Source organism: Vanessa cardui, chromosome 25, assembly GCF_905220365.1.
Source record: "Vanessa cardui chromosome 25, ilVanCard2.1, whole genome shotgun sequence".
Lineage (NCBI taxonomy): Eukaryota > Metazoa > Arthropoda > Insecta > Lepidoptera > Nymphalidae > Vanessa > Vanessa cardui.
Window position 1 is genome coordinate 3742155 of NC_061147.1, and position 12961 is coordinate 3755115.

At 35.0% G+C, this 12961-nt stretch overlaps 1 protein-coding gene across 7 annotated transcripts in view; it reads right to left on the minus strand.

Moving 5' to 3' along the window:
- Nucleotides 1–1243: 1243 nt before the first annotated feature.
- LOC124540469 (zinc finger protein castor homolog 1) overlaps nucleotides 1244–12961 on the minus strand; it is an 84075-nt gene continuing 72357 nt past the window's right edge. For 2 of the 7 annotated variants that reach the window (XM_047118068.1, XM_047118067.1), the window contains 20 exons: nucleotides 10421–10505; nucleotides 10181–10307; nucleotides 9839–9979; nucleotides 9483–9684; nucleotides 8693–8915; nucleotides 8439–8571; nucleotides 8209–8351; nucleotides 7938–8088; nucleotides 7435–7839; nucleotides 7251–7352; nucleotides 6649–7168; nucleotides 6174–6529; nucleotides 5949–6059; nucleotides 5698–5846; nucleotides 5466–5591; nucleotides 5191–5310; nucleotides 4435–4530; nucleotides 4065–4162; nucleotides 3654–3803; nucleotides 1244–3543 (listed from right to left, as the gene is read on the minus strand). In XM_047118068.1, the coding sequence (XP_046974024.1) occupies nucleotides 3386–3543; nucleotides 3654–3803; nucleotides 4065–4162; nucleotides 4435–4530; nucleotides 5191–5310; nucleotides 5466–5591; nucleotides 5698–5846; nucleotides 5949–6059; nucleotides 6174–6529; nucleotides 6649–7168; nucleotides 7251–7352; nucleotides 7435–7839; nucleotides 7938–8088; nucleotides 8209–8351; nucleotides 8439–8571; nucleotides 8693–8915; nucleotides 9483–9684; nucleotides 9839–9979; nucleotides 10181–10307; nucleotides 10421–10505 (3596 nt within the window). In that variant the 3' untranslated portion in view covers nucleotides 1244–3385. The remainder of the gene's footprint in view (nucleotides 3544–3653; nucleotides 3804–4064; nucleotides 4163–4434; nucleotides 4531–5190; nucleotides 5311–5465; nucleotides 5592–5697; nucleotides 5847–5948; nucleotides 6060–6173; nucleotides 6530–6648; nucleotides 7169–7250; nucleotides 7353–7434; nucleotides 7840–7937; nucleotides 8089–8208; nucleotides 8352–8438; nucleotides 8572–8692; nucleotides 8916–9482; nucleotides 9685–9838; nucleotides 9980–10180; nucleotides 10308–10420; nucleotides 10506–12961) is intronic. The other 5 variants (XM_047118069.1, XM_047118073.1, XM_047118072.1 and 2 more) reach the window with 5 other exon arrangements.

Consider the following 12961-nt stretch of genomic DNA (forward strand, 5'->3'; position numbering starts at 1 on the left):
TCTATACTACACTTCACCTCCTTTCTATATCTTATAAAATGATATATTTAAAAGATAAGGATTTGAAAGCTGTTGAATTGTTGTTTTTTTTTATAATCTTCTTTTGATAAGCAGACGGACTTTTAATAAGCCACGTGATGGTAATATGGCACCATCTTCTTTGGACGTTGGAAATAAAACAAAAATACATATAAGAAATAAAAAATACATTGGTAAAAAAATATATTATTCGATACAAGATTTTATAGATGATAAAAAGCGTAGAATTGATAGGTAGTCAACAGGTGTTGACTACCTATCAATACAGACACTCCATTAAAACTCGAATTACTTTACTTAATATAGAAGCATTGCACTTACTTATTGATGGTCAAATGAAACAGTACCATCGGTTCGGAAAAGAACACCCTGCCCTGAGAAGTGCCGGCAAAAGAAACTCGGTGGGGTTGTTTTGTTTATTTTATTATATACTCATTTGAATACGAAAAGAAATAGCCAAGAGGCGATCGTGTCATTCCCAGGGCGTGCTATCGATAATAAACTCACTAATTTTATAATATACCCTTTTGCACACAAGCGTTCCTGAACATTTTCGTTAAATTTATACCTCAAAGATTCTTTAGCTCCTAGGTTAAAAATTGCGCGAATAGCCTTCTTCTGCAGCACAGCACAAATATAGTATGGATAGCGGCTACGTTACGCCACATCATAATACCGTATGACATTATACTGTGAAAGTAACTGAAATATACTAAGCGAGCCATATCAACATCGGAAAATAATCTAATTTTTTGACCGCAAATGCCCATGGCCAAGAAACCCAGCGAAGTCAATTGGATCCATCCATTCCCCATTGATAAGTATATTAACCTTTACATTTTGTATATTTGGTGTACTAAATTACACAATTTTTGTGTTTGTTTCCAACAAGAAAGAGCATGTCATTTATGTATGTGAGAAATAGAAAAGGTCCAAGAATTGATCCCTAAGGGACCCCCATACGAACCACACGATACCTTTTTCCTTTTACGTCAACCCTCTGAATTCTTTTGTTAAGATAAGAAATCAGAAAATACAAATACAAATTACGAACCTACGTCTCGGATCTTGACATAATAATTGAAATTATTTTACATTTGCAAATAGTATTATTGTAACTATGTGATGTTTAAAATCTTACTAAGCCATGATGCATTTAGGATAGTGAGAGAGTCATTGGGAAAATAGAAAGAAAAGTCAGAGATCATTATATATTCTCATTTAATTCCTAAAACTCATGAGGTAAACAACTCTAAGCTATTCTCATACCAATCGTTTTTAATCTCAAACAAACTGCTACAGTTATAATTCGTACGAATTCAGATTCAAATAATTACTTACACATACGTAAATTTTGTAAAACCTTAGATATTTACTTAAACTTGTGAACAATCCATTTTTAATACTTAAACGGACAAAATACTGTATTCGACAGGGGAAATTAATTTAATTAATAATAATTTACACTATGTAATACTAAAATACATAAATAATTGATTAATTAAAGTTTTGTGAAAGACGAAAACGTAAAAGAATCGAAAATAAAAAATAAACATGGACGTAAAATTAGATAACATAACAAGATAACAACCAATAATGTTCGAAGTATTTATAATTATTGCAAAGAAATAGTTTGCGACGAAAATTATAAATTTAAATGAAATTAATCATTTAAAATAATCAACTTTAGATGACGAAAGAGTAAATGAAATTATGATATTAAATGTATATTGTTCTACAGTCAGTGAACACACTAGTACGATAAAGTATACAAAATAACTTGAAACGATGACTAAATATTTATGGCACGGCCTTTTATCATATTAAATGACAGAATCGAATAACAAATAAAAATGAAATGTTTAATTAAAATCGACGAAAGTAATTATTATCTAAAGTAAAGATTGTATTGATTGTGTACAAGACAGTGCTTAGGAACGATAGGAGAGGACTTAAACTAAAAAAATACTGATACAAGCTAGGAATGGGTGAACTGTTAAATGAAAGTTCGTCGAAAATATTACACATTACGTCGAACGTATTACGCAGTTCGTCGATACTGTTCGTCTAAAACTAACACGGGAATGGACTATATGTAGCCGGGAATAAAACAGGAATGCAAAGGTTTTGAAATTATTGTAACTAATACTGATCTGATGGTGCAGTTTATTTTAATTTTATCATTAAAATGAAATATGGCATTTTATGGCTACCTGGGATCACATTTGTTAGCACTCATATTCTGTACAACGTCCAATTCGTATAATTTATACATTAATTTTATACCAATATTCGTATAACAATAAGAATTTATTAACATATATTTTTTTTCATATATTTCTAATCTTATTTACATTTTATAAAAATTGACGGTTTTTATATTTTTTATTAAATACGTTTTTTATATAAATTTGCGTGTAAAAACTAATTGTTGTTTGAAATAGTTTTCAATGAATTCTGCAGACATGTCGTAGAATTCAAGATCTTAGATTCAATGATAAATTTTATAAATTACTTTAATTTATTAAAAAATACTCACCGTAATTCTATCGATTTCATTGCAAACGATTTCAAACGTATGTATTGTCATGATTTTACCTCCGAGGCACAAAATGGCGTTCTTAACCCGATTTCTTATTGCCTTCATTTATTTTACGAAACCTAAATTAATAATACTATTCGTAAAAATGTCTTTTCTCATGGGGAAGTAATAAATATAAATACTTTTTTTTATATAAACTATCATCTACATTGGTCAGGATATTAGGATACACACTTTGCACATGCACTTAAATTATAAATCATTTCTAAATTTCGCTTTAAAAACGTACCAGTTGTAAAATGCGTATAACTTGCAAAACATTTCAGAAATGAACAACGTATGTACAACGCCGCCAGTCGCGGCCATCTCTCTCGCCGTCGTATAAATTTGGCACAATAGTACTTGCCTTAATCTTATATTTAATCTCAGAAACTATTTTGCATCTAAGGCACAATAATTGAGGACTACACTTCGAGTTTTCACTACATTAACAATTTTATTGTTCGGAGTACCACAGGGGACAGTTTTAGTTCCATTTTCATATAATATAGATATCGATCATTTTGTAGGAATATAAGTTATGTGGACTGATCGAGTATCAAGAAACACGTATAAATTTACATAAATTCCATTTATATCTAATCGAAACTTTAAGGAAAAGTCATTACATAACGTTTTAGTATAAGCCGACACTGCGAAAAATAATATTTCTTCGAGTTTTTTTGTAGTACGAATGTCTGTCTTCCTACAATAGAGATAAAGTTCAATTTTCACATTATTTAGTCTGAACTTGTTCGTGTAAGGTCAGTTGGTCGCACTAGTGGAGGGTCCAAGGTTCGCTTCTTGGTGTTTGTACTTGTGGGAGGTCATCTGAGAGAGACCGAGGACGGCGAAACCGCATTGCAGACAGTGGTAGTGTGTCTGTTTCTTGCTGTGAATGCACTGAGGCTCGTAGCCACATCCTGTTGAAATAAAATAAATGATTTTAACTATCATATAAATAATAATAACTTAAGTTTTATATTTGACAGAAAAGGTGACATATTTTATTGACAGTTTCATCGCTCCTTACCTTTTCCGGGAGAAAATTTCTCGAAGCCAGCAGCTTGTATAGAATCTAATTTCTGATGCTGCCTGCGATGAGCCACCACCTTATTCGTGTCAGTGCACACGAAGTCGCACTTGAGACAGTGGAAGTGAGACGCTTTGTTTTGGCCAGTACCTGAAATAACAGACAAAATTATTATATTAACATATAATATGAGCTGAATGTTTTATACATGCTATTGATTTTTTTATTATGATAGTGAAAAAGAATATGTGATAGTTTATTTTTTTGATAGTTTACTTTGTACAAAAATTCATTTTGTATCTGGTAATTTGACTGGAAGCAAGTCATATAATCTTGGATATGTTAAATATCTATACATATAGTATATATTTGGTCTGTCGTAGTGTAATAAGTATCGAGCGATTCACTAACAATGCTTACCGAATGTGGAGGCGTGTGGGCACTCGGGGCGCTGGCAGTACACGTTGGCGCGGTACTGCTGGAAGTCGCCGCCCATCAGCGTGTCCAGTCTAAAGTCATTGAAAAATTCACATTTAAATACTAAATAACTGCATAGATAAAGAGCACTTAATTTGTTTTTATTATTGACCTCCCATTCAGTGGTGATACTACAATGCGAGCATTACCAATATTGAAGGAGCTTGGAAAAGAAAGTTTTGTAAATCTTTAGAATTTGAGAAGGCGTTAGTTAATGACATATTTATAGGACTTATTCGTAACAGTTACCCATTGGCAGTTTAAGAAGGTGCGACATTGGTTCTAGAATAGAATGATTTTTTACCTTTCGTGTCTGGCCGTGTGCTGGACGAATCTGGTTTTGTCGCAGAAAGAGTATCCGCAGTCTTTTCTTGTGCAGTGGAAGTGGGTTTGGTGCTCCCTGTAATACAAGTAAATTAAATATTTAAGTATGTATTTAATTTTAAAAAAGGCATGTTTCCCCTTAAGGTTTTGGATTCTAATTTCGATTAAAATCTCTAAAAAATTAAAAATCAATATAGCCTTTATTCAAACTCTTTGTGCTCAAAATAATGTAAAATTAACACGATTGGAAAATGTAGTTTCAAGAGAAGGACCGGCAAGAAACTCATTGTATACTCTTTCGAATATACCACTGCTAGTTCCAGTAAGTGTGCTACTATTAAATTATTAATTAGTACTAATTATATACTCAACAACAACAGCCTGTAAATTTTAGGAGGCCTTTAGCCCACTGCTGGGCTAAAGGCCTCCTCTCCCTTTTGAGGAGAAGGTTTGGAACATATTCCACCACGCTGTTCCAATGCGGGTTGGTGGAATACACATGTGGCAGAACTTCTATGAAATTTGTCACATGCAGGTTTCCTCACGATGTTTTCCTTCACCGCCGAGCACGAGATGAATTATTAAGATAAATTACAATTAAGCACATGAATCAGCGGTGCTTGCCTGGGTTTGAACCCGCAATCATCGGTTAAGATGCACGCGTTCTAACCACTGGGCCATCTCGTCTCTTTATATATATACTCTATACTACTAAATAATAGTCTATAATTCTTACCTATATCCACATTGCTGGTAAGCGCAGTCTTCATTGAATCGGAACCGCAAATATCCCTCGGGGATGGGTTCGTCTTTGAGAACCCTCATGTGCGGCCCGCGCGGTGTGTGTGTGCGTCTGCTAACGTCAAATACATATCATGTTAGATGATTTGGTACATATAAATTATAGTTCAAGTAGATTGAAGACTTCCAAGATATGGATATAATTATAGAAATATGACAGATTACAAAAAGGCGAGGTCCACAAAATTCAAATAAAATAGTTCAACTCACGTCTTAGCAATAAGTTCAGCTTCCTTGTCCAGACCTGGTGGTAGACCGTGCGTCTGGAGGAGACTCTGTTCGAGGAGGAGTTCTGGTGGGTAGAGCATCGTTGGGTACAACGGGAAGGCGGAGCCACTGGAAAAGAAACATTATTATGGTTAGCTTATATCGTAACACGTTGATATATTTATATTGTAAGTGACATTATTGTAGCAAAATTTGAGTATTAAAAGGTACTCACCCCTGAGAAAACAGTGCAACTTGAGCAAGACCTGGCAGACCAGCTAAGGAGGCGGTGTATTGCTGCTGCATCTTTAACTGCTCTTGAAGGCTTCCCTTGCGACCGCCAGCCAGGTACTGCTGAAGCAGGAGGCTTTGAACTGCTTGGACCTGAATAACATAATAATGTTAATGGGCATATCGAAATTGCAACAATAGATTTTTAGAAGGAGCATTTTTTTAGTAAATTGGATTATAAAAAATGATAATAACCTGCTCTGCTGGGTTAGGAGCTCTTTGACTGGGTGAAGGTACTTGTGCATTCGATGAAGATGCAGTCGACGGTAATATCGATATCTCTGGATATTCTCTCTCTAAGGTTTCCTGCAAGCAATACATACCCTATAAGCATTAAGTAACACTTCAACATACAAAATATTTCATATAAAAATTGTTTGACATATGTATAGTTAGAAATATATATTTTTTGTAACTTACATAACTTACCTTAGTAGCAGCCAAGCCTACTGGTCCTGGCTCCATGTTGTTGCTGTGCTTCTTCACCATATGGCTGAATAACAGCTTCAGATCGACATAAGCCTGACTGCAATGCGGGCAGTGGTAGTGCAAGTTCATACCGCCGGCATTTTTGTTCAGAGGACAAGTTTGGTCATGACAAGATGGCGGTATTGTCGGTCCGGACATTTTGGGTGGTTCGTAAGATTTCTTCTGGTCGAAATCTCTATGCTTCATCTCTTTGGACGGCGATGCATCATAGATGCTTCTCGGCGATGGTGATGATGTATTGCTTCGGAGATGAGAGGATGGGTAAAATGTTCCCGTCGCTTTGACTACTGGAATTAAGAGTCGGATTAAAGATTAAACTAAAATAGAACATTCATATATATTGGTACTCCTCCAAATGAGAGTATAACACGAATATTTTAACATTATTACAAGGAAAAACCCTCACCCGAAACGTTATCTTGTTCCCTTTCAAATTCACTCTTGATAGAAAAGTTAGTAGGCGTAAATAGTTCAGTTTGCTCTTTCATGGACGCAACACTATCAGCCGAAGCCCTTTCTTTGATAGAATAATCTTTGGCTTCCTCGAAAGATTTCTCGGGTTCCGTCTCACTTTTAATGACTGGAGTTCCTCTGCCGTGTTTGTGTGTCGCTAATGCTGAATATTGTGTCAGAATTGCGGGGCAATTGTTCCCTTGGATGCAATGGAAATGAGACCTCAATTGGTTTTTGAAACAACTTTTTCCACCGCACTGGTCGAATGAGGAGAAATAATCGAAACCGTCTAATAGTGGCGAAACGGCATGGGATTCCCTCATGTGTGTTTCCATGGTCATGTGGCTCTCTCCCGTGAAGCTACAGTTGAAGCAGTGAAGATGAAGTCTCGTACCTCTCAAGTGGCAGTTTGGATAATATTGGGTACATGATTCTGGTGTTGTAAATACTTCGAAATGTTGGAATCTAATGCGCTGCAAAAATTAATGAAACATTAGAATGTGAACTGCTTATAGTGATATTTTTTTTAAGTATGAATTATTGTATGAGACTTACGGGAAATTCTTCAATGGTAGCTATAACAGGCGATTGAATGACTGGAGGTAGTTGATTGCTCTTCGGTAGTTTGAATGATGTAAATATGGCTTGTGGAGTCACCTACGAAGAAAATCAAGTTAAAGTTTTCTTTTGAATAGAGAATTTATCCTTAAGCGATAATTTTGTTGTTAATTTTACTTACATTATCAGTCCAAACTTCTACAACGCGATTCTTTGGAGGTCTTCCTCTTTTCCTGCTGAACATTTCATCTAATGAGCTGGATGGGTTGACCTGTTGTGGAACTATTCCGGGATTCGGGCCAAGGTTCAATTGAGCTTGTAAGTTTGGTGTCAATTGAGACGAAAGGTTTGGTGCCATTTGGGCTAACTGGGCCAAATTTGGTGGAAGGTTTGGCAAACTCGTTACTTGTCCGAGCTGTGCTGCCATGTTTGGATGCAGCTGGGCAGATAATTGTGGTGTAAAGTTTGGTGCAAATCTGGCCGCTAAGTTTGGCGACATTGGGCTTAAAATTGCGTGCTGGCGATGATGCTCCAACCGTCTAAACGGTTGATCTTCTGATGACAGTATAACAGCTCCACAATTTTCCTGCAAATTAATGATATTTAGGATTATTATAGATAAGCAATTTTGAAAATATTTTTAGTTGTAAATATTATTGTCAGCATATCAAAAGATTTACTTACCCAAGTACAATGATAGTGTGTAATGTCCCTAATGTGTTGGCATGCTGAGTTAGAGCACGGGTTGTGACGCGTGTATGTCACAAAATATGCATCCGTCACTTGGTTCTGTTGTTCATGTTCCATTACATGCTTTACCATAGTATTATGGCAACTGAAAATTATGAACGTTTCATTAGACATCGAAAGTTGTAGATTATTAAAGAAGTTTATAATTACTACATATTTATACTAGACGGCGTTTTGTCCCTGATTTTATAATTGAAATACCTACCTGTGAGCTAATTTACAGCCATCAGCCAAACAGTGGTAGTGCTTATTGAAGGCACTGCATTTGCTGCATTTGTCTTCTGCGTCTTTCCCTCCATTGAATGTTTCTATATACTTCCGCGATACTTCATCCACTAAGGCCTGGTTCTAAAAGAAAGGATTTTTAAAAATGGAACTTAAGAAGAGGCATTGTATAAATCGTAGAATAGATAATTATTGTGTCATGTAACTTACGAATTGTTGCGGATAATCGTCCATCATAGAACTGGACATATCGTCATCGCCATGGAGATTCCCTCCAGGAGAGTACATGCTGAGGTCTGCTCCTTGTTGCATTAAAGCGCTTTGGATCATCGACGTCGGTAAGCTGTGGATATCAATATGATATATACTTTTTATACAAGCTTCTAAAAATAATTATAGACTTTTAAACAAATCGTCTAGCAAGAATCTAAATTGACGTTTTATATGCCATTTAGTATACATACCCAAAATTCATTTCTTGTTCCTTTCTCTCGTGTTTCCTCTTATGAGTGAAGATCTGGCTGCTGGAGTGTAAGACATAGTTGCAGTGAGGTCTGATGCAGTGAATGTGGTTACAGGTCCTGCTAAACCTGCAGTCACGGTACGGACACGCCTCATTCTTCATATACTTCTTGAAGCCATCTTTGGAGAGAGCTTCATCTTTGATGTGGTATGTTTTGTGTTTCTCTGGAAAATTTTTAAATTCATTTTATTATTATATTATACAGGTGTTAAGAATAATTAACGATTACTATATTGTTTTGTTTTCATTGATGGTAGTTTTTCCGGAATCCGAAAGCTCCCGTGCCTGAGAATACATCTATTGCCATTGGTACCTCACGTAAGTTCATTTTAAGATTTACTATTCCATCGGCTTGTGTGAAGAGACAGAGAAAGCACTTGTGCTTGAACACAGATTAGCTTACTCTAATATGACCTGTGTAACTACCGTCCTTAATAAAAGCTGTTGTGAAATCGATTAAGTGTATCTGTATTATCGGTTGGTGAGTACATCTATAGATTACATAAATCTATATTAATATTATAAATGTGAATGTAACTCTGTCTGTCTGTCGCTCTTTCACGACCAAACCGCTAAACCGAATTTGATGAAATTTGGTATAAAGCAAGCTTGAACTCTAAGAAAGGACATAGGAGCTACTTTTTAGCCTCACACATGACAACCAACACCCTAAAACGCGAGCAAAACCGCGACTACTAGTATCATACATATGTTAATAATGGTACACTTACCCATATCAGCTTTGTTTTTGAAGGTATATGTACAGCCAGGTCGTCTGCAGTGAAAGTGGGTGGTCCGTTGTCCAGCAAAGATGCAGTGTGGAGCAGCACAGCTCTCTGTGGCTCGGAACCTTTGGAAACCTTCCTGCAGGATAGCGGAATCCTTGCGGTGGTAGTTGGCGTGCATTTGAACATCTGATGTGGATATATATACCTGAAATTTTATTATTTACCTTATGACTTTGCAATCTTTTAAAGAGTTGTTTAAGACATTCGAAATTAAAATTTAAACCTTCTAGTATTCTTAATAAGGTTTTTTATTATATCGATGATTTTTTAATGTTTGTAAAATAAATGATTATAAATACCTTATCACAGCCATCTTGTATACAGTGGTAGTGGGTTTGACTCCGGTTGTGTGGACAATCACTGAACCGCTCCGAGCAGTCGTCTAGTGGTGAATATCTCATGAAACCATGAGCTAAAGATTCATCGCGTTTCTTGTGCCACTGTAAATTAAAATAATATAATACTTTAATTTTTAAAAAATGTCATAGAGTGTTTCAAATTTCATTAAAGTATTAGCAAGTCGGTTCCTGTAAAGGAGTGTCACCATATAGAAGATAGAAAATTTTAGGATGCTTTACGCACCTCAATTAGACTACAAGCTTTCGCTCATTATATTTTTCTTTATGACGAACGATTCTTACCTTAAAATGCCTGATCATTTCTTCTTTCTTACAGAATACTCTGGCAGTGCAGTCCATGCAGTGGAAATGCTCCCGATAGCCCAAGTCCTTACAATAGGATGATCCGCATTCAAGCGTTGAACTATATCTGTAAAGAACATTCAATTCTAAATTCCAAATATCAATGGTGTCTGATATCATAATATCAAATTCTCCATTGTTATCAATCATCTCAATTCATTTCTGATATGAAATCTTTACCTTTTAACATATCTGGAGTAATCCACGGTCGTTTGCATGGAATTCTTTCGAGCTTGATCCAAATGATTCAAAGCTGACAGCAGTCCTAAACAATAAAAAAAATATGTACTCGTTACAAAAAAATACTTATATTATGCTAATACCCAAAACAACAATAAGCGGCGATACATTCAACCATTCCTTTTCCTCCAAACTTATTCTTTTGTTTGGAACAGCCAAATCACCTCCATGCATCATATTCAAACGAACAATGTTGTATTTTCATCGCGTAGGAAATATTTAATAACATCCAAGTCACTATCATTCAAAACGCCGCCGTTTGCGTTCGCGTTTGCGTTTGCGTCTCGAGCGGCGAACGTTTTTAGTTCAAAAGGAACTTAAACTAGCTCGTGAAACCGGCCCCTCCCCACATCAAGTTTTGGAGTATCAAATAAATTATTATGGTAATTAATCAATGTTTTCTCCTAGTCACTCTGGGCTATGCCATTGTGAGTGATCGTTGACTCGTCTACATATATTACATCACAAAAGTGTTTTTGTAAATCAACTCTTTTAAAATGGCGGTAGATTTTATCCGTTAATAAAAAAATGTTATCTGTTGGTATTAATACAGCTATTAAGTTATCTCGAATTGAAGAATATCTTTCTTAATCTTCGATTGCATAACTAGTTAACATTTAAAAGGTTTTTGTGGGATTTTATTGTTTATTTGTAGAATTAGTTCGAAATTTAAAAATGTATTTATTATAATAGGCCAGCTCTAAATGCGTTGCAGTAACAGTTATCGTATTGAAAATTTGAATTACTCGTTCTAGTACAATTGAGCGTATAGCAGACGTGGCATGTCGAAATACAAGCTCTTCGTATTTTTTACAAAACAGTTTTGAAAGACGAATTAATACCTATACTTATGTAGATTAGCGTTCAGAACACAATGGATGTTAACATACAGTTTGATAATTTGGTGTGTTACATAAGACGTGCATGAATACTCGTGATTGTAATAATAGACGAGGGACTAGTGAGAGCAGGTTATTATAAATGAGGGAGAGAGATCACTTGTTCTTAAGTTTCTTGTTTCGAGCGTTAATAGCTCACGATTTTGTAAGTGATTGTGCGAAAACTACATAGAAATGTGTATTGTTACGTCGATACGTGTGTGAAGCGTATTTATTGCTTTTAATTCGTGGATTTGATTTGAATGATAGGTGGAGAAATATGAATTCGGAACAATGGACCTTTGTTCCAAACCCCAAACAAATTGAACCTTAATTACACTTTTTTTGATACAAAAATTTGGTTCATTTCGTTCGATGCATTAAACAGAGCATAATATCGACAAAAACTACATAGTACATTATTACACATAATAAAACAGCAATAAACATTAACAACACAATGAAATATAAACCGAAGAGAAAAAAATCACGTAATTCTGTTATTATCTAAAACACTCGAAAACTTTAAACAAAATCCCAGACAATCATAAACGGAATCCATCAAGCGTTGAAAAAATCCGACACGTTTTAAACCAATTCCGACGTTATGGACATCTAATTTTCTCAAATGTAAATTCACATCATCTCATTTGACGGCTGCCACGATATAAAAATAAGCTCATGGGGAAAACAAAAAACACAATGGACGCGAGACCGCATCAGATAATATTGGACATAATAAACATTTATACTAAGGTAGTTTTTTAGGAAATTTCGTAAGATATTGTGCCGGTTCATTCAACCGAAACAATGGGGTCCTCATAATGTTCATCGTAATGGCTTTTTGAATTCACTCAGTGGAACCATGCGTTGTGATCGAAAGTCCTTCGTCTCACCGGATTCAGAGAATCGGGTGTGTCCTCAAACTTCCTATACTTTTCTAAATGGCTACCGGTTTCGAAATCTCTAATACAATACGTCAATCAACATTCAATTGAAAGTAACAAATGATTTCGCCTGACCCTGATGAACTTTGTATTTTTAGTGTTTTACATTCAACCAATAAAAAATCATAATATAAAAACAATATAATTAATAACGCTGTTTTATACAAATGGCGTACCAACTTGTTTATTACGGGTCATAATTTAACAATGTAAGTAGTTCGCTTAGAATAATTTTAATTGTTTCAGACATATTCAACTTAGCAAAAAGAAAACTTAAGACACGATCCTAATCATAAATTTAGAATTCGCGATTGACTTAAAGATAAATACATGATGGATTCAGTGTTCTTATTTTAATCTGTTCAAGATAATTTGTTCGTTTTTTGTAACGATAAACCTTTTGTCTATTTTGAATAAAAGTAATTAATACTTCTTGCGTAATATATTTGATTATGTGATTCCGGATTTGATATATAGATATATAATTAAAGTAACTCAACGATTTAAGATCGAGAACGGGCAATATTTAACTATTCCCACGGTTCATGATCTGAATGAATCCAAACTTCAATTTAATCCATTTCTGACATTTACCGAGCGAATTGATGTCAAAATTGTTTAATCTTTGACTTAATCGTCTTTAACTGTTATTTTAT